The sequence below is a fragment of the Channa argus genome, chromosome 8 (genome assembly GCF_033026475.1).
Source record: "Channa argus isolate prfri chromosome 8, Channa argus male v1.0, whole genome shotgun sequence".
Classification (NCBI taxonomy): Eukaryota; Metazoa; Chordata; class Actinopteri; order Anabantiformes; family Channidae; genus Channa; species Channa argus.
The window spans coordinates 8995107-9020972 of record NC_090204.1 but is presented as its reverse complement, the minus strand read 5'-3'; the positions used below and the strand labels follow the sequence as shown (position 1 = coordinate 9020972).

Sequence of the window (25866 nt, the reverse complement as noted above, 5' to 3'; positions counted from 1 at the left end):
GAATGATTGTGTTTTTAATGATTATGGCTGATAGTCGTATCCCGATATAGACAGGCTTTTCTGCTTTTCGCTCAATTCCTGCCAGCTCTGCAGATCGTTTTGCCACATTGAGCATCAATGTGGCAAACAGCCATTTATTAAATTGAAGTTCTGACAGAGTATTTGAGGATGTTAATGCCACTGATGGTGAGATTGCCTGAAGATTGTAGCTGCAAACTCAGGTTGTAGCTTCTCTCTCCCTCATGGATTTTTCTAAAAGAATGATCAATCCTCACGGAAAACACTTTCACTGCTTCCTATCATTGCCAAAGATGACCAAGAGCAATCTACAGCAGAAATCTAAAAGCAGCCAGACATGTTTCCTTTTTGCATTTATTCCTCTGAATTAGGTGGAACTATACATGTGACCATGCTTATGCATATCAAAGAAGTAGCGTGATAGTAGCATTCTTTGGACAGTGTTTCTCACCAGTCAGTACATTCCGATGAGCCAAACAGAGAGCCGCAGCCCATGTCTTATGGATCTTCTGTGAGCTCAGCAGTGAGTTATGGCTAAATGTGAGGGTGCTGCCTGGGAAGAGTGTTGCATGGTGTAATGTTTGCAGCATGTTCCATTGATTCATAAAGCCGAGGCCCGGTGATGATTCTTCAGCTGCATTCCCGTAAACCTTGTCTGGCTGAGAAGCTGACGAGGGAATGCTGGGTAATGGAATAAAAGCACTTCCTGAGTCACAGCCACTAGAGAGGGAGAGTAAGAGAGCGCCCCTGGTCTGGCATCTGCTTGGATGAATCATCTTAATCAAAATTGGCCAGAAGTACGCATTACGTGTGTGGAAAACAGAGATAAGTGGCACATGAAGAGAGTTGCATGAACTTGATTGAGGCTGTATTTAAAGAAAGATAAATAGATTTATGGGAGGTTGTGATTCTGTGTGTTTCTGCCTGAGAAATATATATTTATATATAATATATATATGAAGTAGTCCTCTAAAATTGCAAAATGACCATGAGAATTTTAGCACTCCAGTCTCTCCACTGTCCTTTTAGTTCTCCACACTCAGTGTCAGTCAAGTCAAATGTTCTCATTCTTATGTGACCAGTGTGGTATGACTTTGGAATCTCACTGTAACCAAAGGCATTCTGACTTTCATACTGCCAATGAATCCAAACAGTCACACAGCAAAAATATGATCTGGTTTGAGTAAGTGTCGAAATATCTCTGGAATACCAGAAGAAATTTAATCAACAAAAAGCTGCAGAGTTGGCTCAGATATGTTTTAAAAATGTATTTTTAGCCCTTGAGAAGTACCTAAAGTTTAGGCATTACACTTTTGCTGATGAGGGGATAAAGCTACCAGGCCTTGCAAATTAGACTCGATTTGTTTTACCCTACAACTATGTGTAGCAAAGATATAGAGACTTCTCTTTGATGCTTTTCTCCTGGACAGGAATGCTACAGCTGACCACATGTCTATAGAGTCTGTATTACTCATGCATTTTCAGACAGCAGTGACTACTCTTGCAGACTTCTCTGCGTATGACTTAGCACACGGGTGGGTTTTTGATTTACATCTCGGCTGTGCCACTTGCTGTTCTTGGCTCGACATTGCTATGTTTCATCAAAGAAAAATTCACTCCACTCCGACTGTGGCAGCAAAGACGGCAGTCCGCTGCTGTGCTTTCTCTGCTAGAGTAGGGCAGATTGCTGACAGGGACCTCACAGCTGTCAGCTGGAGAAGGGGACAGAGAGAGAGATGGCAGGAGAGAGATGTGGCCAAGAGGGTTATGGCTCCACTGACCTCCACAAACAAGCAGCAAGAACCCAGATTGTGAGAGTGTGACAAAGCAGTTTTCAGTCATATTAGTCAGTCATAAATAGACTGGTATAATAGAGTATGCTACTATCAGCATTTCATCCTATTTTAGGAGAGATGTTAATGTGAGTAATATTTACAAAGTTGCTAAGTCTGCATTTTGTAAACAGATCCTTTAAAACTACAATGGATGTTTATTAAAGTAGTGTCTGAAATGGCTGTTTTTCTGTTTTTCTTTTAATGACCCCTGGTCATGTTGGAGATGAATCAGCCAGCCAATCAAGCAATGGCTTCAACTGAACGGTCAAAAACAAATGGGCAAACATGATGTGAGCCGAAGCTGTTTTAATGCCTTCATTAGAGTGTGTCAGAAAGCAGCCAAAAAGCTTGAGTTTTATCCTTTCTCTTGTTCTGTTTCTGCCAGGAAGCTACCATGGGGCAGTGCCCAGTCAGCTCAATGAACTATTGGCTGGCGCTGCCCCAGAGGACTATGAAAGACATTATATAGTCTAATAGTGCAGTTTATATACTTTATAAGTTCTCATTAATAGAAGCCCAGCATTCTGGAAGAATTACTTAGTCTCTAGTCAACTACAGTGCAGTCCAGCCCCTGTGCTGTATTAACATGCTTACATTGACTAATAAGTGCACAAAGGAACAAAATAATGAAGGTTTCTTAGAGTACACTTTACACTTTACTCTTGCTTGTCTCTTAATAATCTGGGTCAACATCAATCATAAAGCCTGCAGAACTTGCACTTCTGTACCCTGCTGACTTGGACTTAGATATTCAGATGTGCATTATGTCTTGGCAAATATAGGCACATGCATCATTGTCCTAGATAGAGAGCCAAGTTTCATCACATATAATCAATATCTCTGCAATTATTCTTTCGAGGATTTATTCTAAAGTGCTGGAAAGCAAAAACCTTAGTGTCACGATTTATTATAGCTTATGTACTGGTTAACGTCAGGACCTATTTTAACAGATTGATATCATCCTGTGCAAACAGGCAGCATTAAAGTACAGGTGGATCGGTGTTATGGGAAAATGTTTCTTTTTGTAGCAAACCTGGACAGCACAGTTCTGCATGATGTGAGGCAGCTGAGGATTCTCAGAGAGTGATGCTGCTGCCCTGTTTAGGTTAATGCTTGTCACTCCAAGTTCCAGGAAGCTGGGAGCCTTCCCAGACTGACCCTGGATGTTAATGAAGTTTTGAGGCTTTATGCCAGCACTGTTATTCGTAATGCCTAAGGTTATTTTTACAGACTTGTTTTTAATAGACAGTTTTATTTGAAAGGGAAGGGTATTTAAGAGGGCTAATATCAGAGCAAGGCGGCATATGTGATAAGAAGATGCATTTTCTCATGATGTGATGCTGTGGAATGAATGGATTTTTGCATTGTGTGGGAATGTCTTGAATCTCATGTCTCCTTATGTGATACAAAAACAGAAAAAAAAATAGAATTAAGTTATTAAAAATAACTGATAATTTACCCAAGATTGCCTTGTAGTCTAACTACAACCATACACAGATTGTTGTCTAAAGGATGCTTCTTCTACATTTTTAACACGTTTGTCATCTAAGCCAAGGTTTGTCATTTTATTCTTCTCCCTGTGTCCATGTCTTTGTTTAACGGTCTATAACAAACTGGTTGCCAAACAGTAAGTTAAAGGCATCAAAGATGTTTTGGCCTGTGACTTCTGTACTAATGTCCTAGTCTAGCAGAGATGTCTATTACATTTCACCCTCTGGAAGTGAAAACTGCATCTCACAGATGAGCTTGTTGCTCTGCTCAGAGGTTTCCCCCTGGAAACAGTAGAGACATCTGTTATCTGCTGGCTCCTGTAGCATCTGTCTGCTTTACATTCACTACATCAAATAGCATTTAAAAGAAAGCTATGCTGTTTTCATTCTGTTGGCAGTCTTTTACTGTAATCCTAAATGAGAAAACATTTATGCTGGAAACTGTTTTGTTGAAGACAATCAATTCTGTTCCTCTTTGATTTACTGTTGCCAAGATTAAATGTACCCTTTTCTCTATTTGAACCTAGGCTCATATGGGCTGTGCAATAAGTGTGTTAAATGGATCCATATTACGTTGAGTAATAGTCTCAGTATGCACTCTTCATTAACATGCTTAACATTCCCCCAAGACCCAGAAGTCGGCTTCTATAATACACTGCTTAACACAAACATCATGTTGGACACTTTAGATCTCTTATGGGGCTCGTTGTTGGCAGCATTAGTAGTGAGCTGATTTGAGCATTGATTGTGATTATGTGTTTGTGCATGTTTGTGTCAAAGTGGAAGACAAGATGGACAAGGTTATGATCCCTTTCTGGACATATACATTTAAAAAGAGTTAATAATAATAATTGTTTTCCAGCTAATTAGAGCAAAGTTTCAAGAAAAAAAATGAAGCGAATAATACAGTGCAAAATGTTTTTAGCTTTTTTGGCTTCAGGGTGAAATCTGTTGCAACACTGATCAGCCACTTGTTGCATGTTTCCAAAACATTACACACAACTTTGTTTTTGAAAGTGAGAAATTGCAATACTTGGCAAAATAAATGCTGAGCCACTAATATTGTTCAATGACTGTAAAAATCTATAAAAAGATATTATCTTCATTTAAATATTTGGGACAGTCTAGGACATGCTTAGGACATTCATTTTATGCTTGTGTATCAGTGAACATAATTTGTATGTTTGTATGTATGTATGTTTGTTTGTTTGTTTGTATACGTATCAATGTCAATTTTATCAATATGTGAAATGCTTGTCTTGGAACACCACCTGTTGGACCTGCCAGAAATTGCTGGCTTTCATATTTAATAAAGATGGTGCTGCTGGGTGCAGTGTATTAAAAATAGAAGTTAAAAGATTTGGGCCTAATAGGAACCAGTGTGTAGCTGTCCCAGCTGGCTAAGCATTTACAACGTTTTCCCACCAGTCAGCATTCAACCTTCATGAAAAAGCCAAAACCCATCAAGAGGAGCTTTACTCACCTTAAAACCAACTCTGAGATTCTTGGATTCACACAGACAAGACACATGGGTTCACATGGATTCAATAATCGCTAAACCTTTCCTTAACAGGAAATGTCTCTTATATATCATCAAGTTTTTGACAAGAATATTTAGGATGAGTACATGGCTTTCCCTCAGCATGTCCTCACAGATTTAGTGGAAAGAGGGACATAAGAGAGGACAGCTAGGTTTCTTTTGTCTCCTCTTTCCATTTATCTACTTTTTGCCCCTTAAAAGTCCACTCACACCACATGTTGAATAATACCGATTAAAAAAGCCTGATCAGGCATTTTGAGCTTGTATCGTCAGTGATCTAATCGACATGTGTTTGCAAGTTGAAACACAGTGTCAGAGCCATGACAGCCAGGTGGTGAGCACTTGGCGAAGCATACTGGAGCATCAGCCAATTGGAAAATGCTTTGCAGAATTTATCTGCACCCTTTTCCCTTGACAAATTATTTTATTGTTCCCACACAGTTGGTTTTCATTTAGTATCTTGGCTAATGATGGGCTGAGAACATGTGTGCTATCGTTATTGCTTTATTCAGCATAGATACTCTGACTTGAACTGTACCCCTCTGACAGTACGCTCCCATGTAATAGAAACCCACCTAAACACGACACACAGAAGGTATACAAATATACACAGATGGTGGAGTAGGAAACATTAGTACATAGTATTGGAACAACAAGCTTGATATGCTTGTTACTTTGTGTATAGTGTTAATGCCTCTGTGTCATGACCTTAGTGGCTGTCTGTCAAACTGGGTAATGCCACTTCCTGAATGGACAACTTCTGTAAAGTCTCCCTTCAGAGAACTCTAAACCACACCTTTAATCACATTATTCAGTGTGGCTCATGTGCCCTGTCTAGTGGTTATGCTGTGTCCAAGCCCTGCACTCTGCCTGACCTGAGCTCAGTGCATCAGGACTAGGCCGCTAATCTTTTACAAATGCTGGGAGTCTCCATGACCGGGCTCTTGCTGAGATGGCTTAGTCAAAACAGCCCTGCTGCTCCTGAACACAACCTTAGCCTCTAGCTGAATGTAAACACTGATTAACTAACAAATACCTGCTGCTTGTTCCATGGCAGTACACGGCGCAATACGTTCTGAAGTGCTTCATGGAGTTTGACAGTGTTTGCTGCCCTGTAGAGGGACGCAGAAACGTAGTAGGGTTTCCTGAGAAAATGATACATGACAAGTGAGCAAAAACATACACATTCCACATGGAAAGAATGTTTTTTGTTTTTTTTTCCTAATCTTTTATTATAACTTTCAAGGGAAGTGCTACCTTTCGTGATCTGGAAAACTACTATTCACACAAAGGTTTAGCAATGTTACTGTGCTGCATTGTAAAAAGCTGTGGTATTGTCTGGGATACAAACAAAATAAAAACTTTACAAATTTGCATGTTTTCTTTTCTCCCTGTAAGCATTAACAATCTGTGATTTATTTTTACTGTAAAAATAAATTATCGAAAATCTGCAAGTAACAGTTCAATGCACACACTTGCACATATACTCACGCAACAAAATACATTAAATAGCTTGTGTTGGGATCCAACCTTGTATGCAGTGGTCCTCAGACACACTTAGGGGTGGAGCCAAATGTTGCAAAAAGACTGACACAGAGTTGAAAGGATTTTGAGAAAGATTCGTGGCCTTTAAAAAAAACCCTTGGGGCTTAACCCCCCTTACTCCACTGATGCAGGTAGCTGTTTGATGGAGGGCTCCGTGTTGACGTCTTCAATAATATACTTCTATATTAACCACATTTTCTTACCAGTTTAGTCTTTAAACAAACACAATGCAGTTCAGGCATTTTGCCAGCCCTGGGCATTTAGTGGGATGTGTATAGAACAGTTGGCATGCTTGACATGTTGAATTAAACACTAGCGCTTGTGCTGTAACATGCTGTCTTCAAAAAATGTGCTTATAATGACATTGATGCAGAATATATTGTTAAATTTAACTGTGCATGATTTTGGCAGTTACTGTATTTGATGAATAATTTAGATGCAATTTTAATCCATCTTTGTTACTTTGATTGTCATGGCATTCATATTGTTTGCACAGAAATGACAGTGGAGTATTGGCAGCCAGCATACTACCAGTATGTGTTTTTATTTGTACATTTTTGAGAATGATTTCACCCACTGGGAATAATAAATCTTCCACATTTATTCAATAACAGTCATTATTTTCCTAAAGAATGCCGCTATTTATTCCAACTAAGAAAAACATTGGAAGTTTAACAGTAACTATAAAATGAATAGAATGGATTTTAAAAGGAAGCTTAGTAATTACATGCTTTTATTTGATGTCTGGAAAAGGCTGTAAGAAAGACAATTTTATTGTATAGCACCTAAACTAAAACTAAAATCAACAGGACATTGTAGCCATGTCCTTGATAGCTTTAGCTGTAAATGTAAATACACAGTTTACCACAGAACCCATTTTTACAGGGCCAGACCTGTCATTTGACACACAAATATGGCCAATCTAGGCCACTGTAAAGTTGCCAGGCTTCTACAACCCTCAGGAGCTCTGAGCCATGAAGGAGTCCAGCAAGAGAGGCAACGCATCAGTATATGTACATTGCAGCTTGCCAAAGTACACTCATTTAACAGCACAAAAAGACTTGCACTGAGAAACCTCATGTTTACGTTAGAGATGATGTAAAATGGCCAGAATTCATATTTCACATCAAATTTCACTTTAAGATGGCTTCTCTTAATTTTTACTTGCAAGGAAACAAACATTTGCATTTCAAAGTTCCTCAAATAAAAATAAATGAAAAGCAAAACCTTTTATGGGTTTGGAGACTATATTGGAAAACAGGTCAGGGGTGCAATGAATATTTTTTCTTGTTCGTAAAAGAGCTTCACAATGAATGCCAGGTTATGTGAAAGCCTTGACACATGGTACAGGCCAGAGCCCTTCAAGATCCGCTCTTTATTCAGTCTTTACACTCGTTGGTCAAAAGGAGCCAAACAACACACATAGCAGAGGCCAAATAAAGAATGATTTCTTTATTTCTACAAGTTATCATCTGAGTATAGGCTCCGCCTTATTAGAGAATTATCCAAGATTCTGCCATCTAACAACCTTTACATTTTACATTTTTCCTGTTGGGTTAATGACACTCACGCTGGTGTATTCTATAATCAATACTTTTACAGCCATCTTGCTGTATTGGCAGTTTCGTCTGACTACAAATGAGGGGAGATATTTGGAAAATTACTTGCAATATTTGTCCCCAGACAGTATTAAACACCAGCTTTACAATAACATCAATCCATAGAGAGCATCTACAGTGTTGCTTAAAAATGTGTAAAACAAATGAGACGAATAAATGACACTTAATGTATTTATTGTGAAAAATATCTATTGTTAAATATTTTTGTGTGGCAAATATATGTGGACCTCTAGGACTATCACTTCAGACAGGGAAATTATGGACCAAGTTTGAAACTAAGGGATTGATACTTAGGTGCAAGTGTGAACGGCCTGTCGTTATTAAAGACGAAAACTTTAATTATTTATTTGGGCGATGAAAACTTTTACACCTAACTGTAAATCTAATTACAACTAGAACAGTACCTTTGTATCATTTAGTACTACAGTTCTGAATATATTGAGATTCACTATTAAACACTTTCGAAATGAGACGCAGTGTAAAGCTCTTTGGGTACCAATAGGTAGAAAAATGCTATGTAAGTGTAGACCATTTTAAACTAAGCATCATACTAATCTTTCCTTGTACTGTATTTAGTCATTGTGATGTCATAAAGAGAGTGAGTTTCCAACTCTTGAATAGCAGGTCTATTGAGACAAAACTAATGTCTCACTTTGGCTATAACCATTGGCTGACTCATGTGGTGAAGGAACACAGCAACAGAAGAAATCATAATAAAAGGAATCTTATTACAGACATTAAACAAGAGAAGAGAAAACACAGGGGGGCTGTAATGCCTAAAAATGCTTTGTGAATATATTTGCTCATAAATCTCATTAATGGTGGCCCTGTCTGTTCCTGTCTACTGTAGGCATTGACCTCCCACCGCACATGATTGAATGTGTTTCCATAGGTGTCATTTTATACCATTTTGGGTTTTTATAGGTCCCACTGTGTTGTAGTCCCTCTACCTATGGGGGGCTCAGGAGCCATGTCATCATTGCTCAAGTGGTGGCTACCAGTGGGCTTTTCCTGAGGTTCCAGAGAGATCAAAAGTTGACTGTGAACTGCAGCCCCCTCCTTCTCACAGCCCTATAGAGCTCTGTTTGATGTGAAGGGATGTATAATTTCTAAGGCACTGTCCATCTCAATTTTCCAAATGTGCCCGTTACTGTGTGATTTGTGTTTGTAAGTGTATGTGTGTGTGTGTGTGTGATTGTGAGGGGTGGTGGTCCTCAGTTCCACAGCCCTTGGTGAATGTAGACTCCCCACACAATAAATGAATGGTATTGCCGACTTCCTTAGGTATGTGTGGTTTGAAACTCAACACAGGTTTGCTCAGTGGAAAACCTGGGGCCCTCTTTTATTTATTCTGTATATTTTTGAAAAGTCCAATACTTTGGTGGCCTCTAAGTCAAGGAGGTTGTTCCTCTCCAGCCCGGTCCATTTACTTAGACGTGTTAATGGTCTTTGGTGGCAGATGTTGACTGCCGTACTGTGTCTGTAATTTTTAGTCTTTAGGAAATGTTTTTTTTCTTAATGTACCAGTAAATCCAGTAGTTTTTTTTAAACAAGTTGAGCAATTGTCGTTTAAAAATACTTTGAGATTGAAGAAGCTCTATAGCTCTATATTTTCTATAAGAAAAGTTGTGTATAGCTGTAAGTGAAGTAATCTTGCTTCATGGAAAGCCAAGCTTCTTTTTACAGTGCATTATCAGACAGTTATTGTATCACAGTTGGTCTTTATAGCAAAGTTGGGCATTGCTGTAGTGTAGAGTACTTTTGTCAGTGTTAGATTATGTTGAAGTTTAAATGAACAAATGTATTTTGTTCATTGCATTTGAGTTAAGCAGTTTGCTTTGCAAGCTAAAATGTAATGGTTTAGAAACCAGCTACATGAAACAACACCACTAATCTAATCAAAATAAAAGCTCCCCCTCTGTGCCTACACTGTCAAAACAACTGGTGGGCTTTTGAAAAACTAATTCTCCCCAGAGATTTGCATTTTGGGGCTGATTTAACCCCCAATCACCCTGACTAGCTTATATTCACTGTCGACACTGGAGAAGAACTGGGCTAAACTTTAACCGGAAACGTCATAAGCCAAAACAATTACTATGCATGCTTTGAACATATCCCTTGTTCTGTACAAAGTAGCATTTCATTATTCTTCCTGCACTAAAACAACAAAAAATAACAAAGAAGTAGGAAGTGAAATTGGATTCCTCTTTTAGTTCCCAAAACATCTGGTTTGGCCCTGGTTTTAAACAACTTGCATCCCCTCTGAGAATAACAGAAGGTTATGTGCACTGTGTGTAGGTAACAAAATAATCATTTTCAAATGTTGCTCCATACAAATGTGATCTAATTACCAACACTTAAATTCACCCTCTCAGTTGGACCACCGGCTATCAAGGGAATTTTCCTCCAGACTTTTTTGTAACTATTCATTTATTTCTCCCCCACCGCTCCCTCAAATCCATTAAAAATATACAGTAATTGCTGCAAATTGATCACTTGTTTTACAGAAGTCATATAAATCTCCACTCCTGTCAAACCGTAATCGATGACAGGAGGGTATGTTGGGCGAGAAGAAGACAGAGTATCTTTTAGATGGGACTTGATACTTCTGCTACATGGAGATACCCTTATGTTCTGTGGTCAAGTTTGTCCACTGTCATTTCCGAGGAATTTCCTGCCATCTGTGTTCAATCGAATTCTCTCACAGATTTAGGCTTGCTTGTAAATATTGGGTCGGGCTAAAGAGAACTGAAAGAATACTGTGAGTTTTGTACCACCAGCCTCTTGAACCAGGATAAATAGGCCAATTGCCCAGAGATGGGTAAGGCAGACTGTTTCCGTTTTTTGCTTATGCCGGAAAATCATTTTGCCTAAAAATGCCTGAACATGGACTGGTATTAAAGGGTAGTTTCACCAGTTTTCAACTTGCTTTCTATGGCTTTAGTTTAGGGTGTAAATGTACATTGATGCTTTTAAACTTCCCCTCTGACCTCCTTATATTAAAATATTTCATCATCCCAGAGGAGTTTTTTATCATTAGGAGTTCAGATGCTATCCCCTGGAGGAGCTCTGGAAAAGCCAGTTGACCATTATTTCAACCTCCATAGTAAGAGCAAAGAGATGACATTATCGAAACTGGAGGTTCCTCCAAGTGAAATTATAGGGAAGTCAGAGGGAAATTTAATGGGATTTTGAGATTTTCTTATAACATAACTTTAAATCTTTTTTAATGGTTAATGGTCTGCATGGTAAAGGCTTTTCCATCATACAGTTACATGCTGATGGTAAAGGGTTAGCGGTGATTGACGTTTGGATGATCAGTGTGGTTAATTAGAAACCCCGAAGCCTGATATTTGATGCCGAAATTGATGATGTAATATAAGGAAAGCAGACGTGGTGGTGGACAACACAAGACACAGAACTTGTCCGCGGGAGACCGGGGCTCGACTCGAGTGTGATATGTTGTTCACTTTATTGATGATTGTTTCACAACGTGGCGCACGTGGATACTATATTAATAATATAGTATATTAACATATACTATATTAAGGAATCACTTGTGTGCTGTTGTCAGTTTTTGTAGCGTTTTTTTTAAATGTAATTTGTCTTCTAACTTAACCTCACCCTGAAGTTTTTGTGCATTACTCTAGCCTTAGGACCATCAATATCTGATGCTGTGGGATGAGACAGTGTTACATGTTGCTTCTCATTTACCAATTGGCGCTCACAATCACACACTGATGGGTGTTGCCATGCAGCTGGCCTGGACTCACCAGGAACATCTACGCTGGGGTTTGGTATCTTGTTCAAGGACATTTTGACACATCACAGGAAAAGCTGGAAATTGAACAAACAACCCTGGATTTGATGGACAACTGCTCTGGCTCCTGAGCCAGACTTCATTATTGCGCAACTCGCCACCTTATTAAACGAATACATTACTTTTTCCTTTTAGAAACACAAGTTGCAACCAGACATACAGAGAAATTCACACCAAACAAACTGATGACTAATGATTAATCTTTTTATACAAACTTTTTGGAGTATACCAGTATTATACGAACATCAAATAATGCTAATATTAAATAGAATTATCATACTATTATCTGCATACTCACACACACACACACACACACACAAACCCACTATTCTCAACATCACAATTTTATTTTGCTGTTACAGTAAATTTAAAATATAGAGCGAAGGTTTGAAAGTTTGGCTCTCATTTCTATACAGTTTAAGAGGGACATCTGATTTGTTTTGATACCCCCTAAACAGGCACGTTGACAAACTGTGGCCTATTGTTCAAAAAAGGAAAATGTAGCTTTTGTACTAAATTGCCATTTTTGTGTTTTGCAGAACATTTATATTTACTGTTTATTCTCATTAATGTACCATTAGAAAACTGATTCAGGATGTAAAACCTTTTAAATAAACATTGATTAAAATTCTTTATAAATGTTTGTAACACTATTTCTGTTCCAGTTTTGCAGGAAATTACTTGAATCTGTTGAGAAGTGTACCAGTCTTACCTATAACAGTTTTTCTGAGGGTGTGGTGTGTTGAGTTGGATGCAGTCCCAAAATCTTTGGACTGGTTACATCACTCTGCCAGTATTTACTGCTGCCTCCTCAAACAGAGAAGTCTCTTGTCTGACTTTGAAGCACCTCCTGATCCCATGCTGAGGTTTCAATGGTCTTGGCTGGGCTATGGAGCCGTGTTGTTCACCAGCCCTTTAAAGGTCTCTGTCATTAAATCAAATGTTCCTGACACATCTGCCATCGAAGTGCATCACATCTTGTCTGTATCAGTTAATCAGTTCAGACAGTGGGCCTGGCTGATGCACTGTTTGGTCTGTACACTTATGTGGCTTTTCTGTCAAATTATAGGATGTGGTTTGGCTGAGAGCTCCCTGTAAAACTTTGTGATTGTCTGTGATTAATCCTGGCAGTTTGCAGATTTGTGGGCAAAATCCTGTTATCATAGTGATTGTCGGGATAGATTTGTGGCTACTAGAAACTTTAAAGTGGTTTATTGACTTGGCACATTTTTGTTGTATTAATGTTTGAGTTTGACGTAATTATAGCATATGTGCTTATTTTTGTGTTAATCAATCAGTGCAGTGGTATTTTGTTTCTGCCCTTGCCAGAGGTCAGTATGCAAACAGTATCTATGAAGCCTTGTCTTTGGATTTTATGGACTGCAACTTGTGCGAGTTACACATTTCATCTCACTCATACAATTTTTTAGAGAGATAAATCCATAACTTTCTGAGCATCAGATAATTATCTAAGGTAAGAGCAGCGTACACTGAAAGAGGACATGAAGTCAGTTGGTGTGAGAGAAGAGGATGCCGAGGATAGGGTTAGATGAAGGTACATGATTCGCTGTGGCAACCCCTGAAAGGGGTCTTCTCGCTAGCTGGGAACAGGAAAAGTAGGTTTTTTAGTCCATAAGTTTTATGTATATATAAGTAAGTTTTTGGATGGTCCTATGCCTGACAGCAGACTGTATAAGGACACAGGAGAAGAAAGAAATAGCTAATAAAACTGGTATGTTATTACTCCATTAGTTATTAATGTTTAAACACTGAAACACAGAGGTTCGAGGTTTTCTCTGCCCATTGCTTTATTTTTAAATGATTGGATAATAAGCTCTAAAAGCAATTCAACTGAAACCATGCCTACTGTCCAAGCAATCACCTTCTAAAAAGATTATAATTAGTTTTTAAACCTTAAAGAGACTATTATATGCTGTACCTTCTGACTAACTGATCAGAGCTTGGACCTATATTATCTGCAGGTCACCCTTGGCCATTGTTGATGCTGTAAATGAAGCCTCACCAGGGATGAACTGTGAGGCACCACCAATAACAAGGTGCTACCACCAGGTGGTGACATGCACAAGTGTAAAAATGTAATTATGTTAATCAGGGGGGACAGCAAAGAAAATGATTGGTGTGACAGTTGGTGGGACATTGTGGGATGGGATTAAAAATAACCACTGCCATTTAGTGGATCTTGTAAAGTGAGTGAGAGAGCTTTTTTTGTGTGTCTTTCTTTGTGTGTATATGTTAAATTAAGAAAAATAACTTAGATGTGTTTGGAGTCACAAAATTCTAACAACATGTCTTCTGTGTTAAGGGTTTGACTTACAGCACCCCCTCTTCTAGCCATGTGGTTAAGTGGTTGGTCTATGTGACTTGAACGGACACAGAGCCTGGCACAGGGATGGGGTGGGTGGTTGTGTGGGTTATGTTGGTGAGGCTGGAGATTGGAGGGTTTGTTGGCTGCCAACTATTTGTTTGCTTTTACCAACTGTGGTTAGCACTGCTCCATTTGATGAACCTGGTATTATGAGGACGTTCTCTTGCCACAACATGTGCCCTCTTCTCTAAAAGGCAGGAAAGCTAATCATTTGCCGACCACTGCAATCATCAGTAAGACTTAAAACTGTGTAGCCACTTGGCATGAACAACCCATCTTATCCACAAATAGGTTTGTTTGGAAGGCTGGGCTCCAATGTTATAACTTCGTTAACATTATTACGCTTTTGGAGCTGAAGTGAATTTTTTATCCTGTGCCCAGAAATATTCTAGGCTTATATCTGCTGAGGTTTATACTTTGACTTTCTAACAACTTATCTAACAACTGAGGTTACTGTAAAACTGAGCTGAGTATGAGAAAACAGAGAGAAACAAAGATACCTGGTTAAGGGGGAATGAAATCAGCCAGAACAAATTGATTTTTATCCTCATGAAAGTTCTCATGTCTGCTGGCACTGGTAATCCTGCTACAAAAACACTCATGTTTCTGTGCTCCAACAGTAATTTAATAGAGTTTTTCTTCTTTTCTTTCTCTGCACCTGCTTTATGAGGAGCTTTCACCCTAGACATTGTTATTTTTCATTTACTTGTGCCCCCAGGTTTTTCAATCATACATTCATTACTAAGCAAACAAATAAGTTCCGGGCCTATGCCACAGACACAAATATAGACATGAGTTATGAGATTCGGAGAAGCCGGGGTGGCTTTGGACCTTAATATACAACATCTGTACTGGACAAGACCTACAACCAGAGTATCCCTCTAACATAGCCTTGCAGTTTGCGGTTGCATACTTGTATCCCTTGACCTGTCTCATGTTTGAACAGGGGAAAGAGAGGAACAGAACCATAGCAGGTGGAGACGTTAGGGCAAACGGGAATAAAATTATCATTATTAACTGTTAAAGTGCTGAATGCCATGATTTATGAAGCCAAAGTGGGGCCAGTTGAGGTGTCACATTGAATTTCCAGAGGCATCTGTCTTGCGGTTTTGGCAGTTTGTTGTACCTTGGGTTCAGATGTTTGCATCACACTCCTGACATCCCATTTTCCTGTCCAACTCCCCCCTCCTCAGCAGCCTCATCCTTCTTTAAGTACAGTACACCTCTGATTGCTCCCCTTTCCCCTCCTTAAACCATCTATCCATCTGCACATCTGCTTTTCATAGAGGCCTGCGTGTCTCTAAAGACTTGAATGCATTAAATGCTGGCACAAGCACAATCTCACTCTGGCACTTAACACAACAGTTAGGTGACTTAAAAGGGAGAGGCGAGAATTATAGAAAATGAAGTGTCACCAAAATAAAAAATCACCCCAGATTACTACCAATTACAGTTAATAATGCCGTCCAGGCCATCTGCTGATCAGATGGAGGACTGGTGTTGTCTGTAGAGAAATAATGATACCAAAGAGAGCGAGAAGAAGAGAGATTCATTGAGGGAGACAGCGACATAGACTTTCAGCTATGCAATGATGTGGTTTGATCTTTTCAATACTGTATAGACTGGAATGCTTTGTGTGATAATGCAGTCCAAACTGCTTATCATGGGATAATAGCCATGTTGTTTCAAAGGGGTTAAGTTCTGCCAGATTGAAGACATGTGTCTGCTCTGCTCTATTAGTCATGTATTAGTCACTGAGGTCAGGAGAGAGTTTTTAGCCAAGGCACAACACTACTGAACTCAAACGGGGTCCTGATCATCAGCCCTAGAGGCAGTGTGAATAGGTGTACGATTACAGTGCACCCTAACTGGACATACACTCCAATGTGAAATTCATCCAGCATGTGGAGCGTGTTCAACAGTCAATGTAATCACTGTCACAGTGACCACAGCCTTCCACTTATGAGAGAATTGTGCCCTAATTATTGGAATTATCAAGTCTGCATTCATTCATTGTTTCTGTCTGTTGTCTTATTTTCAGCCTCCATACTGCTTACATTAATCATGGGAAAGGGATTAGAAAGCACTTTCCACTCACGATCGTGATGTATCCGGGTTTTACGGCTTGTTGCCCTGCATTCCCAAAAGATTTTGACAAGAAGGAAGTATGACAAATGAATGACATCAGAGCAGACGTATTACAGGGTGATTCCAACCTTGTTCCCTTCCATAACTTCAACCAAAGCAATAATCGTATTTCTCCCAAAACAAGTTATCAAATGACCACGTTTATCCCTTCAAACTTAAGCCCGTGTTTGGAAAACATTACTAGTGTATGTATTCTGTTGCAAAGGGGCATACAAACTGGCAAACTGCTGCTTTAATCTCACTTCTCCTCTTATGCGTCTCAATGAATGCCTCCGTTTGCCGCCATCCTGCTGTGAAGCTGACGGATAGGAACGTGCTACTTTAATTATACAGGAGAGAAGAAGAGCCAGAGTGAGTAATAGATACCATGTGATGACATTTATGGAACGGAAGATACCACTTTAGAGGTAACAGAGTATTATTGGACACAGTGTTATCAACAGGCTTTTTTTTGCCTGCAGTTATTGTTCAAGTATTCTTCTAAAGGGTGGTGTTTTAAAGGGTCCATAACAATAGACTCCTTATTTGTGCCTGCATCTTTAGTTGGCAATGCTGACATCAGTGTCTTTTTGTGAGGATGAGCCAGCACATCTGTACATGGTCTCTGTGTTGAAAAATCGCCTCGGGTGATTCTGGCACTGTCCTCCCTGTTGCTTTCTCCATCATTTTCTCTGCCTCTGTGCCCCTCATCTTGTGCTGTTACATTGTCACTTCTTAATGGGCCTGAAAGCTTGCAACTGTATATGTCAGCGCCGCATCCCACCCCGCTTGTTCCTAGTTGCTCAAGGGAATTTTTAGAATACAAAAATCCGTTTTTTAATCTATTTTGAAGTTTCTCATCTCTGTGCTCTTGCATTCCTTTTCTTTTCCTGTCTTTGTTGGTACTTTGCTGTGCATTTTACATGTTTTTGTCATCAGGATGAAACTGGTGCTAGAAATGTGCATCATGTTGCCCTCATCTTGGTACATGTGCATAATACAAGCATTAAGACCGTATTGTGAAAAACCTGGTCTGTTGCACTACTACAAAAAACTCCACTAGGTCAATAAAACAATCAATGGCAAACTGTAATCTCTACATAATTCTTCTACTAGTAAGTAAACCTCCAAGGTCCTTGATTCAGCTCTTTATTGGAAAGACACTGAAGAAAGCAAGGAATAACCTTGCAGATATAGCCTTCATCCTCTGTTCAGCCTTTTGAACTTTTGAACCAAAGAGGTGTTTGTCTTTGACATCTATAACTATTCAAAAAGCCAAGTACCATTAGCATTTATAACCAAAGCGAATTAAGCCACAGGCATGAACTCTGTGTAATTTGTAATGTAACTTTGTCTGTTTTTCATTGACTGCTTAATTATTTCTATTAATTAAGAATCGTGTAATGCACCTTCAGTTTTTCTGGTGAGCCAAAGACAATTTTTCAGCCTGGTGTATTCTGTTATTCCTTCCCAAGTTGTCCCTAGAACACACATGGAAAATATTCAAATTCACAGCCAAAGGAATCCGAAGTATGATGAACATGCAGCTGCTTTGCTCAAGAGACCACCCACAAACTCTGCAAAATCAAAAGAAAAATCATCATTTCTTTCACAGTCTCTCTCTCTTATTCATTCACACAATTATGCAGATTGTCACTGCTTCTGTATGTTTTACACTTCACCTCAGTCCTTGATGCTCCCTCTGGCTTCCACATCCTGGTCAAACTAGGCTCTATCATACAATGAAATGTTCAACACTGAACTTCCATGGCATGATCTGTAGAAACTGAATTCACTGTTGGCTCGTGTCCAAGCCACCAGATGTTAAGGAGCCTGTTTCCCCAACGAGAGCATGACTGATTCTCTTAATGTAGCAAAGCTCTAAATCACCGGAGCACTAACTTTCTGCAGCAGGGTGATCAAAACGTGTAACACTCATTTAACACTATGACTTAAATATCCTGCAGACACTCTGAAGGTGTCTCTGATGGAGATGGTTTCACAAGACTAATCATGAATGCTGGACACAGGCGCACAGGCAAAAGAGTTTCTTTAGCCTTATTAAAATACTATGATCTACTTGTGTTGATATAAGTAAATTAAAGCCATGCGATAGAAGTTGACAATGTGACAATGACAATCATTGTGTCTCTGCAGACGGGTGGATTATGAATCCAAACAGATGGAGTGGAGATTAAAATCCAGATTTGTTTAGAACTTTCCCTATAAAAAAGCATAATAAGTAAATCATCTTAGTAACAAATAGGACTTTAAAGCTGTTTTAGGTTTCATTTGCATAGTTTCCCCAAATGGCAACAAAAGCTAAAACTAATAACGTTGCTTTTGCTTTTGCTTTTCTACATCATTCTTGTCATAAAAGAGTTCACCTATATAGAGTGGTCCTGGTTTGTGACTTATGCAGAGAGGACAACATTGTGTGTAAAGTAGTTTAAATTAGTATTGTTATACTTAGGAAATAGTGTACACACTGCAATTCATCTGAGGTCTACAAGGCCTTTCAGTGTCTTTTTTGGTTTTGGTTTTACAACCTTCTTCACTCTCATCAACTCGTTTTTTTAGACACTGCAGGATCTTTTTTCAGTAAAGAAAAGCTTTGAACGGATTATTTGCTGCCTGTTCAGCATCAACCAGTAGAGAGACAGTTAGTGACAAGCTGGTGAAATTCATCAACTGCTTTAGGTTTATGTGAACACACGATGCAACTTTTAAGACAGGTTGGTGGAAATATTTTAAAATTTACTAATTTACTCAAAATTGATTCTCCATTTTTTGAAAATGTAATGTTCACATTGTTTTTAGTTTTTGTTTGTCTGTGTTTTGACTCTGTATCGTCATTCTGAACAGCGTTGCCACGGTAGGTCAGAGCTGCTGCCATTGCACAGTGGGTCAGTAGAGAAGTGCCGTCTTAACTTTGCCCCATCTCCATCTTTTAGCCAAAAAAAGCAAAGGTATGCAGGTAACAAATTGTAAACACAGTAGCAGGCTGAGCACATACCTTACAGTATGGTGCCTCAGAACCCCAACTGTTACCGCAGAGTGATGTAACTTCACATTCTCTAGATCATATTGCACAAGAGCGTATGTTAGTGTGTTAGTAATGATATGTTGTAGGATTGGGTACTATTTAAAAATTTTAATACTAGTGCAGATACCATAGATTTCTTTTAATTATGCTGTATTTGCATTTTTCAATTAATAAAAAAAAGTAGGTTCCCATTTTATTTTGTGTATGCACACACAGTCATACAACATGCTTGAATACATTTTTAAATACAAAACAAGTTTGTGATTCTATCCTTAAAGGTAAACACGATCAAGAATCTGATGTCAGATTTTAACAGCTGATGGATGGATATTGAATTGGTTTGGACACATTTTAGAATTTGGCACAAATAAAGCATTGAGGTTCAATAGCTTTGCCAAGCATAGTGTATTTTCAGTGACATGTAAAACAGAGCTCAGTACAACCCCTGAATTCTGGCAGTAAAGATATTTTCAAGTGGACATTTCCAACTGAAAAACAATGGTTGTATTATCAGCCTGTTGTAGTAAAGCAGGTAATCTGTGTTCAGGGATCATCTGTCTTCTCTGTGTTTTTAAATCATTTACATAGTGAACTTTTCCTGGCAAACATTCATATTGTGTTGTGGAACAGAGCAATAGGCTTCAAAAGAGCATTGTCTCATAATTGAAGTTACATTTACCGGGCTGCCTGGTGTGGGTCTGTGTTTTATATGGTGGTGACGATGATGTGTGTGAGAGAGAGCATGTGCATTCAGTCAAGGCCCCATTGACCAACTGCCAGTCCATCTAGTGCTTCATGATGATAGTCTTTTATTTGGTTGTTTGTGTTCTTGTGTGCATGCACTGTACATGGACAGTCAAGCCCTAATTAGGAGATCTCTGTTGATGTTAGTCATATCCATCCTGAATCATGTCACTTTTAGCCATCCTCATTGAATTACTTTTGACTTGAGGCAGGGAAACACTTGGCGACACATCAGTGGAGCCTTCAAACCCTCATACAGAAACACAGTCGTATATGCTGAATTTTAGGGGTGCTCAGCAAGTGGTGGAGAAAAAAAAGAATAAAAAAAAACAGAACAATCCAGAATTTGATAAACAGAACAATTTGTATTGCTTGAAAACAGACCAGAGTTGAAAGACATCTTCCTTTCTGTTAATGTCTTTGAGTGAAACCAGTGTTGTTTCTTCAGTCCCCTGGCAATAACTGAACTGTTTACATTTTGAGCTTTTTCTTTTCTCTATTTCTTTGTGTTTCCCCTGCGACCCGTGACAAGAAAAATGCACAGGAGACTGTGGATACATCAACTGTAGTGAATAGATATTCTTTAAACTGAGAATAAAATGGCTCACAAAGTTCTCGTGTTTTATCTTGTCTCTAGTTTCATGTACCCCTTTTCCCATTTTCCAAAACCTGTTTCCTGTTTACTATTCTCTCAGTTACTCATGCTGTTATATCTTACTTTTTCCTTATATTCTCGTTTACAGGCTGATCCTTTTTTATCCTCTTCGTGCTTTTTAAACAACAAGGGTGTTTGGGTGACTTTCTTAATAATAGCTCATGGTGTGTGATAACATCGTTATTAACATTGTAAGGAGAAAATTGAATTTGAGAAATTGAATTACGAAAGCTGGAACTGGGGACATGTGGTTGCCTACACGTGAGAGTTTAGGGGGCATTAACTTTCTCTTCACAAAAATGTCCTCATTCTGATTCCTTTTTCTGACCTCATTTTCTTTCTCTTTCCATTTTTTAATTATAATTTTACCCACATTCACGAAGCTTGTATTTCTCATCAAATAATTAGGCCTAAATTATTAAAATAAAAATGTTAAAATTATAATAGGTTTTATAGGACCTGTACAGTTTTCATCTAACTCTAAATTACTGAGAATGTCTTTAGAATTAATCTTAAAAAAATCTGAGAAAATTCAGTTTCTGCCATGATTAGATTAAAATAATTGATGGTGAATTTTGTATGTAACTTAAATACTTTAATAAACTTTTATTTTCAAAATGGACTTCCAAAATGGAATGCCATTTGGAATTTAGATGGGCAATTATTCCAGAAATTATATTTGGCAATAAACCTTTTTGGCCTTATTCTTACTGTCACCATTTGGACTTTGCTAAAGAGTTCTCTATATTTCACTGCATAATACAGCTGTGGCAGCCAACAAGTTTTCCCTTAAACTGATTATTCTTCCAGGGTAGTCAGTAGATCACTAAGTGCAGTCTGCTTAGTCAGCTTTTAATCCCAGTATTACACTGGCTAGAAGCTCTGCTAACTGCAATGATTCTTTAATATTAAGGATCTGCTTGTTTTTTCTATGTAAAAATCTATGTTTAGCTACATCATTTGTAAAGTAGCCAGTTTAGTAATATTCTCCCTGGTCCTTCCCCAGTGAATGTTACCTACTCATCAGAGAAGGATGGGGATGCTGAGCTGGGTAACACTGAGGGCACCCTGACGCGTGGTGGGCAGACCATGCCACTGTCAGTGGGGGGTCATTCAGTGGGGTTTTACCCCCAGATCCTCCAGTGCGACAGACCTACACCTGACCTCCTGCAGGACAACCATCATCAACACACCAGGTTAACTGTCACTATTATTCCTGTTTTATAATAATTGTGTTTCTGCTCCAGTATTTAATGTTTCCTTTTTGGTATAATATTACTAACAATATGCAGGTACAATGTGTTTTTCATTATTGTTACTATTGTGAATCAGATGCACACATTTGTAGCTGGAAAGATTTACCCAGACTCATAAAACACACTGAAGGGGTGTAAAGTATAACATTTATGTTGCTCTACTGGGATTATACTGTTGTGCAATCTTTGACTACTGTTGGTCAAGTCAGTGAATTTCTGCGTTTTGGGATTTGTCTTCCTTATTTCCCACCTCTCTTTTTTTCCTTCTGTCCTCAGGCAAAAGTGCTTCTGGACAGACTACTCTCATACTGTCTCACAGTATTTTCACTATAGCCAAACAGGAAATGGTGTTTCTGAATAGAAAGAGAAAGGGGGGTTAAGTATTTATTAACAACGATGACAAAGTCAGCTACTGGCTTTCTCCAATCCAAGCTAGTGTTAGCTACATTTTTTTCCTCAGCGTGCTCACTGCAAGGAACAAAGACAGTTACTCTATGAGACAAGCTGCAGAAAAGAGAGCTTCTCACATCACTCAGGGGCTTTGGACAAAATCCATAATGAGCCAACTGACAGGACTGATTATGTAGGAGATCACAGCAACGCATAGAGAAATCTGACCTGGGTCTCCCATTCAGTAGGGCAAAGATTCCCACCATAATACACAGTATTGTAAATGGTCACCCTTCATAGGCTGCAATTATGCCACCAAAACAGGTGACTCCCTATTTATCCCCAATGTTGGGTTGGGTTTAACCTCCTTGTGTCATCAAAGCTTGTCAGATAGACACAGTAGCTAGTGGTCTCTCTGTCTCAGTAGCCATCCATCCCACCCACTCCTTCAATTCTTAGTCATAAATGCCCATTCATGTGCTCTCACTACCTGGGGATCCTGTTTCATTTATTCATAAAACCACTTTGGATCATCGGCAATGGATGGTAACAGGTGTCAGTCTACGATGGCCTACTCAATAATGTTTGTTCCAAAAGGTCCACGATTCACAAGACATTTAGGCTATTTTAGGTCAGTGGGACTCATTTTGAATGACGCAATTTTTATGTAAATTAAGAGAAAGCTTTGAAAGGAAGGTGTAAGCAGGAGGCAAAATTCACTGCTGCTGGTGGAATGGATGAACGAGCCTTTATCTGTCAATCTGTGAGCTAATAGCGCTTGTGTTCCTCTCTATATGCTTTTGTCCTTACAGATCCTCCTTTGCCTTCCAGAGGACCCTGCCGGGGGCCTCACCTGGCCTGGGCTGTGGCAGTACCAATGGGGCTTCCTCATCTCTGCCTTACCTAATCAAACAAGAGAAGTCAATGCGCTACAAGATATCCAGCACAGGGTCTGGGGTCCATAGTGTGTCTCAGACTGAGTTTCAGAACTGTAGGGCAAGCCAAGTGTTGGAAGTTCCTCGGGACAAAATAGTTGTAGATTCACACGCTAACAATAACGTTAGTGGTGTATGCACATCAAGCAAAGTAAGTAGTGCTGTTTCAGGAGACGCTGTGCAACCGTTTAATAATGAAGATAACTCCTCCCCCCTGGCTTTGTCCCCAGCTGACTCCCATCATTCAGCACGACTGCTTAGCGATACCAGTCTGAAAAGACACTGCCTGGCCTCGCAGTCCAATGTGGCTGCCAGCACCGGCAGCGTTACTCTCACAAGTTCGCCATCAGTTACTGGTGCTGCTTCCGAGGACATCAATATAACCGCTATCATCTACTCCTCCTCCCAGATGTCGGCGATTGCCTGTGTCAACGGGTTCCACTCTAACCTCTCACCCAGGCACACTAGCAGTGCCAGCTTCTCCTCCTCTTCCTCCTCCTCTTCTACATCCCCACCCTCTAACGACTGCTCACAGGAAGCCCCCCAGCGGCCCCCACCTCACGGCAGCCCCCAGCAGGCTTCACTACACGAGAGCTGTCAGCTGTCCTCATCTGCCACCTGCCTGCTGTCCCATTCCTCCTTCTCCTCATCTTCCTCTTCAGTGTCATCATTGGAGCAGGAGCAGGGCCAAGGGCACGGACTGTGTGAGGAGCAAAGCTCCATGCTACAGGGGTGTGGGTCTGGAGGAGTAGCCGGGGGAGGAGTAGGGGGAGGAGGTGGCTCAGACGGGTTGGGCCCACTGATGAGTGGGGCCCTGATGTCTGGGATGCTGCATTTGGGGCCTGAAGCTGGGGCCCTTCTGGATGGAAGCCAGAGATCAAGGGCTGTCCTCAAACAAGAGCCCCTCGATGACTTCCCCCCCAGTGAAGAGGAACTCTTTCAGCAGCAGTATCACCATCACTTGAGTGGTCGCAGTGGTAACCTTCGTCACTCACACCACCCCCCTCGACCTGCTATGCCTCCGCCCTACCACACGCATCAGTATGTGGGGGCCAGCCCTGGGGGCCAGCTTCTCCAGCAGACATCACAAGCCTCTGCACTGGTACCAAAACCGAGCTCTGGAGGTCCTCCTGGGTCCCACACAGCCCCAGATCGGGAAGCACCTGGAGGAGGAACACTGGCTGATAAGCAGGTGTGTCGCTGGATTGACTGCAGTGCTGTGTACGAACAGCAGGAGGAGCTTGTGAGGCATATTGAAAAGGTCCATATTGACCAGCGGAAAGGTGAAGACTTCACTTGTTTTTGGGCTGGCTGCATTCGCCGCTATAAGCCCTTCAATGCCCGCTACAAGCTGCTCATTCACATGAGGGTCCACTCCGGAGAGAAGCCTAACAAGTGTATGGTGAGTTGTTAAATTATCCTCTGACCAGACTCACAAAACACCAGTTTATGCTCACAACTCATACATTAAATATCCCCTCAAAGTCAGCTTGCTTTGACAAATTTTTGCTTCTTTTTGAAAGTTGGTTGTATTTATTAGTTTCAACTGACTCTAGTTCATCCCATAATTACAAGCATATGTTAGAAATAATGTATTTTTTCTTTTTAATTAAACACATGAACATATTTCACAAAGTAATACAGTCCCTCTAGATTACTTTTTTCCTCAACATGTCCATTGTGTCCAAAAACAAGACTGGACTTGCTTCACTGCTGATTACATTTCAACAGAATCTTTTATTTTGTTTTGGTTGAGACACATTATGATTATAATTCCTGTATTTTTAGTGGAACACGTAAAAACCTCTTTTTTTCCACTGAAGATATGAGTTGCTGTGAGAGTAGCACTAACTCGTCAGTCTAAATCGGTTTGTGGTTGTATTCTTTACAGGTAAGTCTCCAATTCCACAAGTCAACACACTAATCACTGTCAAGCTGTCATTTCCCAGCGTCCCTTAGCAAATGGAAAAAGCCCTCCAACCTTAAGAATGATTTAGTCCAAATACACAATTAGTCCACAATTTGTGTAGAGCAAAGTCATGTTTATTTTCATGAGCACTCTGTTTTTGAGAAGGGATTCAGATCATGAAAAGCCAACACATATGGTTAACATAACCAAACAATGCCTACACTTGATCCTTTTAAATGGGAGCTTTTAAATGTTTAGCTGTCCCACAAGTATTAAGTGAATTGGCTTCATATCCAAGCTAAACATGAGGAGAAATGTAGTAGTCTGGGGTAGGGAGCTACAGAGGGAGAGTGGGTAATGTTTGCCTGTACTGCTCAGTTGATGGCTTTACCCAAAGCCCTAATCAGAAGTGGTTACCATCCACATTGTAATTATTGAAAAACCGAGTCTTCAATATTGCTGCCACACCTGTTGTAGCAATATTGATGACCCAAGTTTCTTTTTTTAAAAGAAAAAAATCCAGATCTTTATTTTATCTCAATAACTTTGTA

General features: G+C 39.7%; 1 protein-coding gene across 2 annotated transcripts in view; it reads left to right on the top strand.

The window, feature by feature from the left end:
- Positions 1-25866, top strand: part of LOC137131437 (zinc finger protein GLIS1) — a 65366-nt gene that overhangs the window by 4636 nt on the left and 34864 nt on the right. For both annotated transcript variants that reach the window (XM_067512684.1, XM_067512683.1), the window contains exons 3-4: positions 21832-22021; positions 23284-24808. In XM_067512684.1, the coding sequence (XP_067368785.1) occupies positions 21832-22021; positions 23284-24808 (1715 nt within the window). The remainder of the gene's footprint in view (positions 1-21831; positions 22022-23283; positions 24809-25866) is intronic.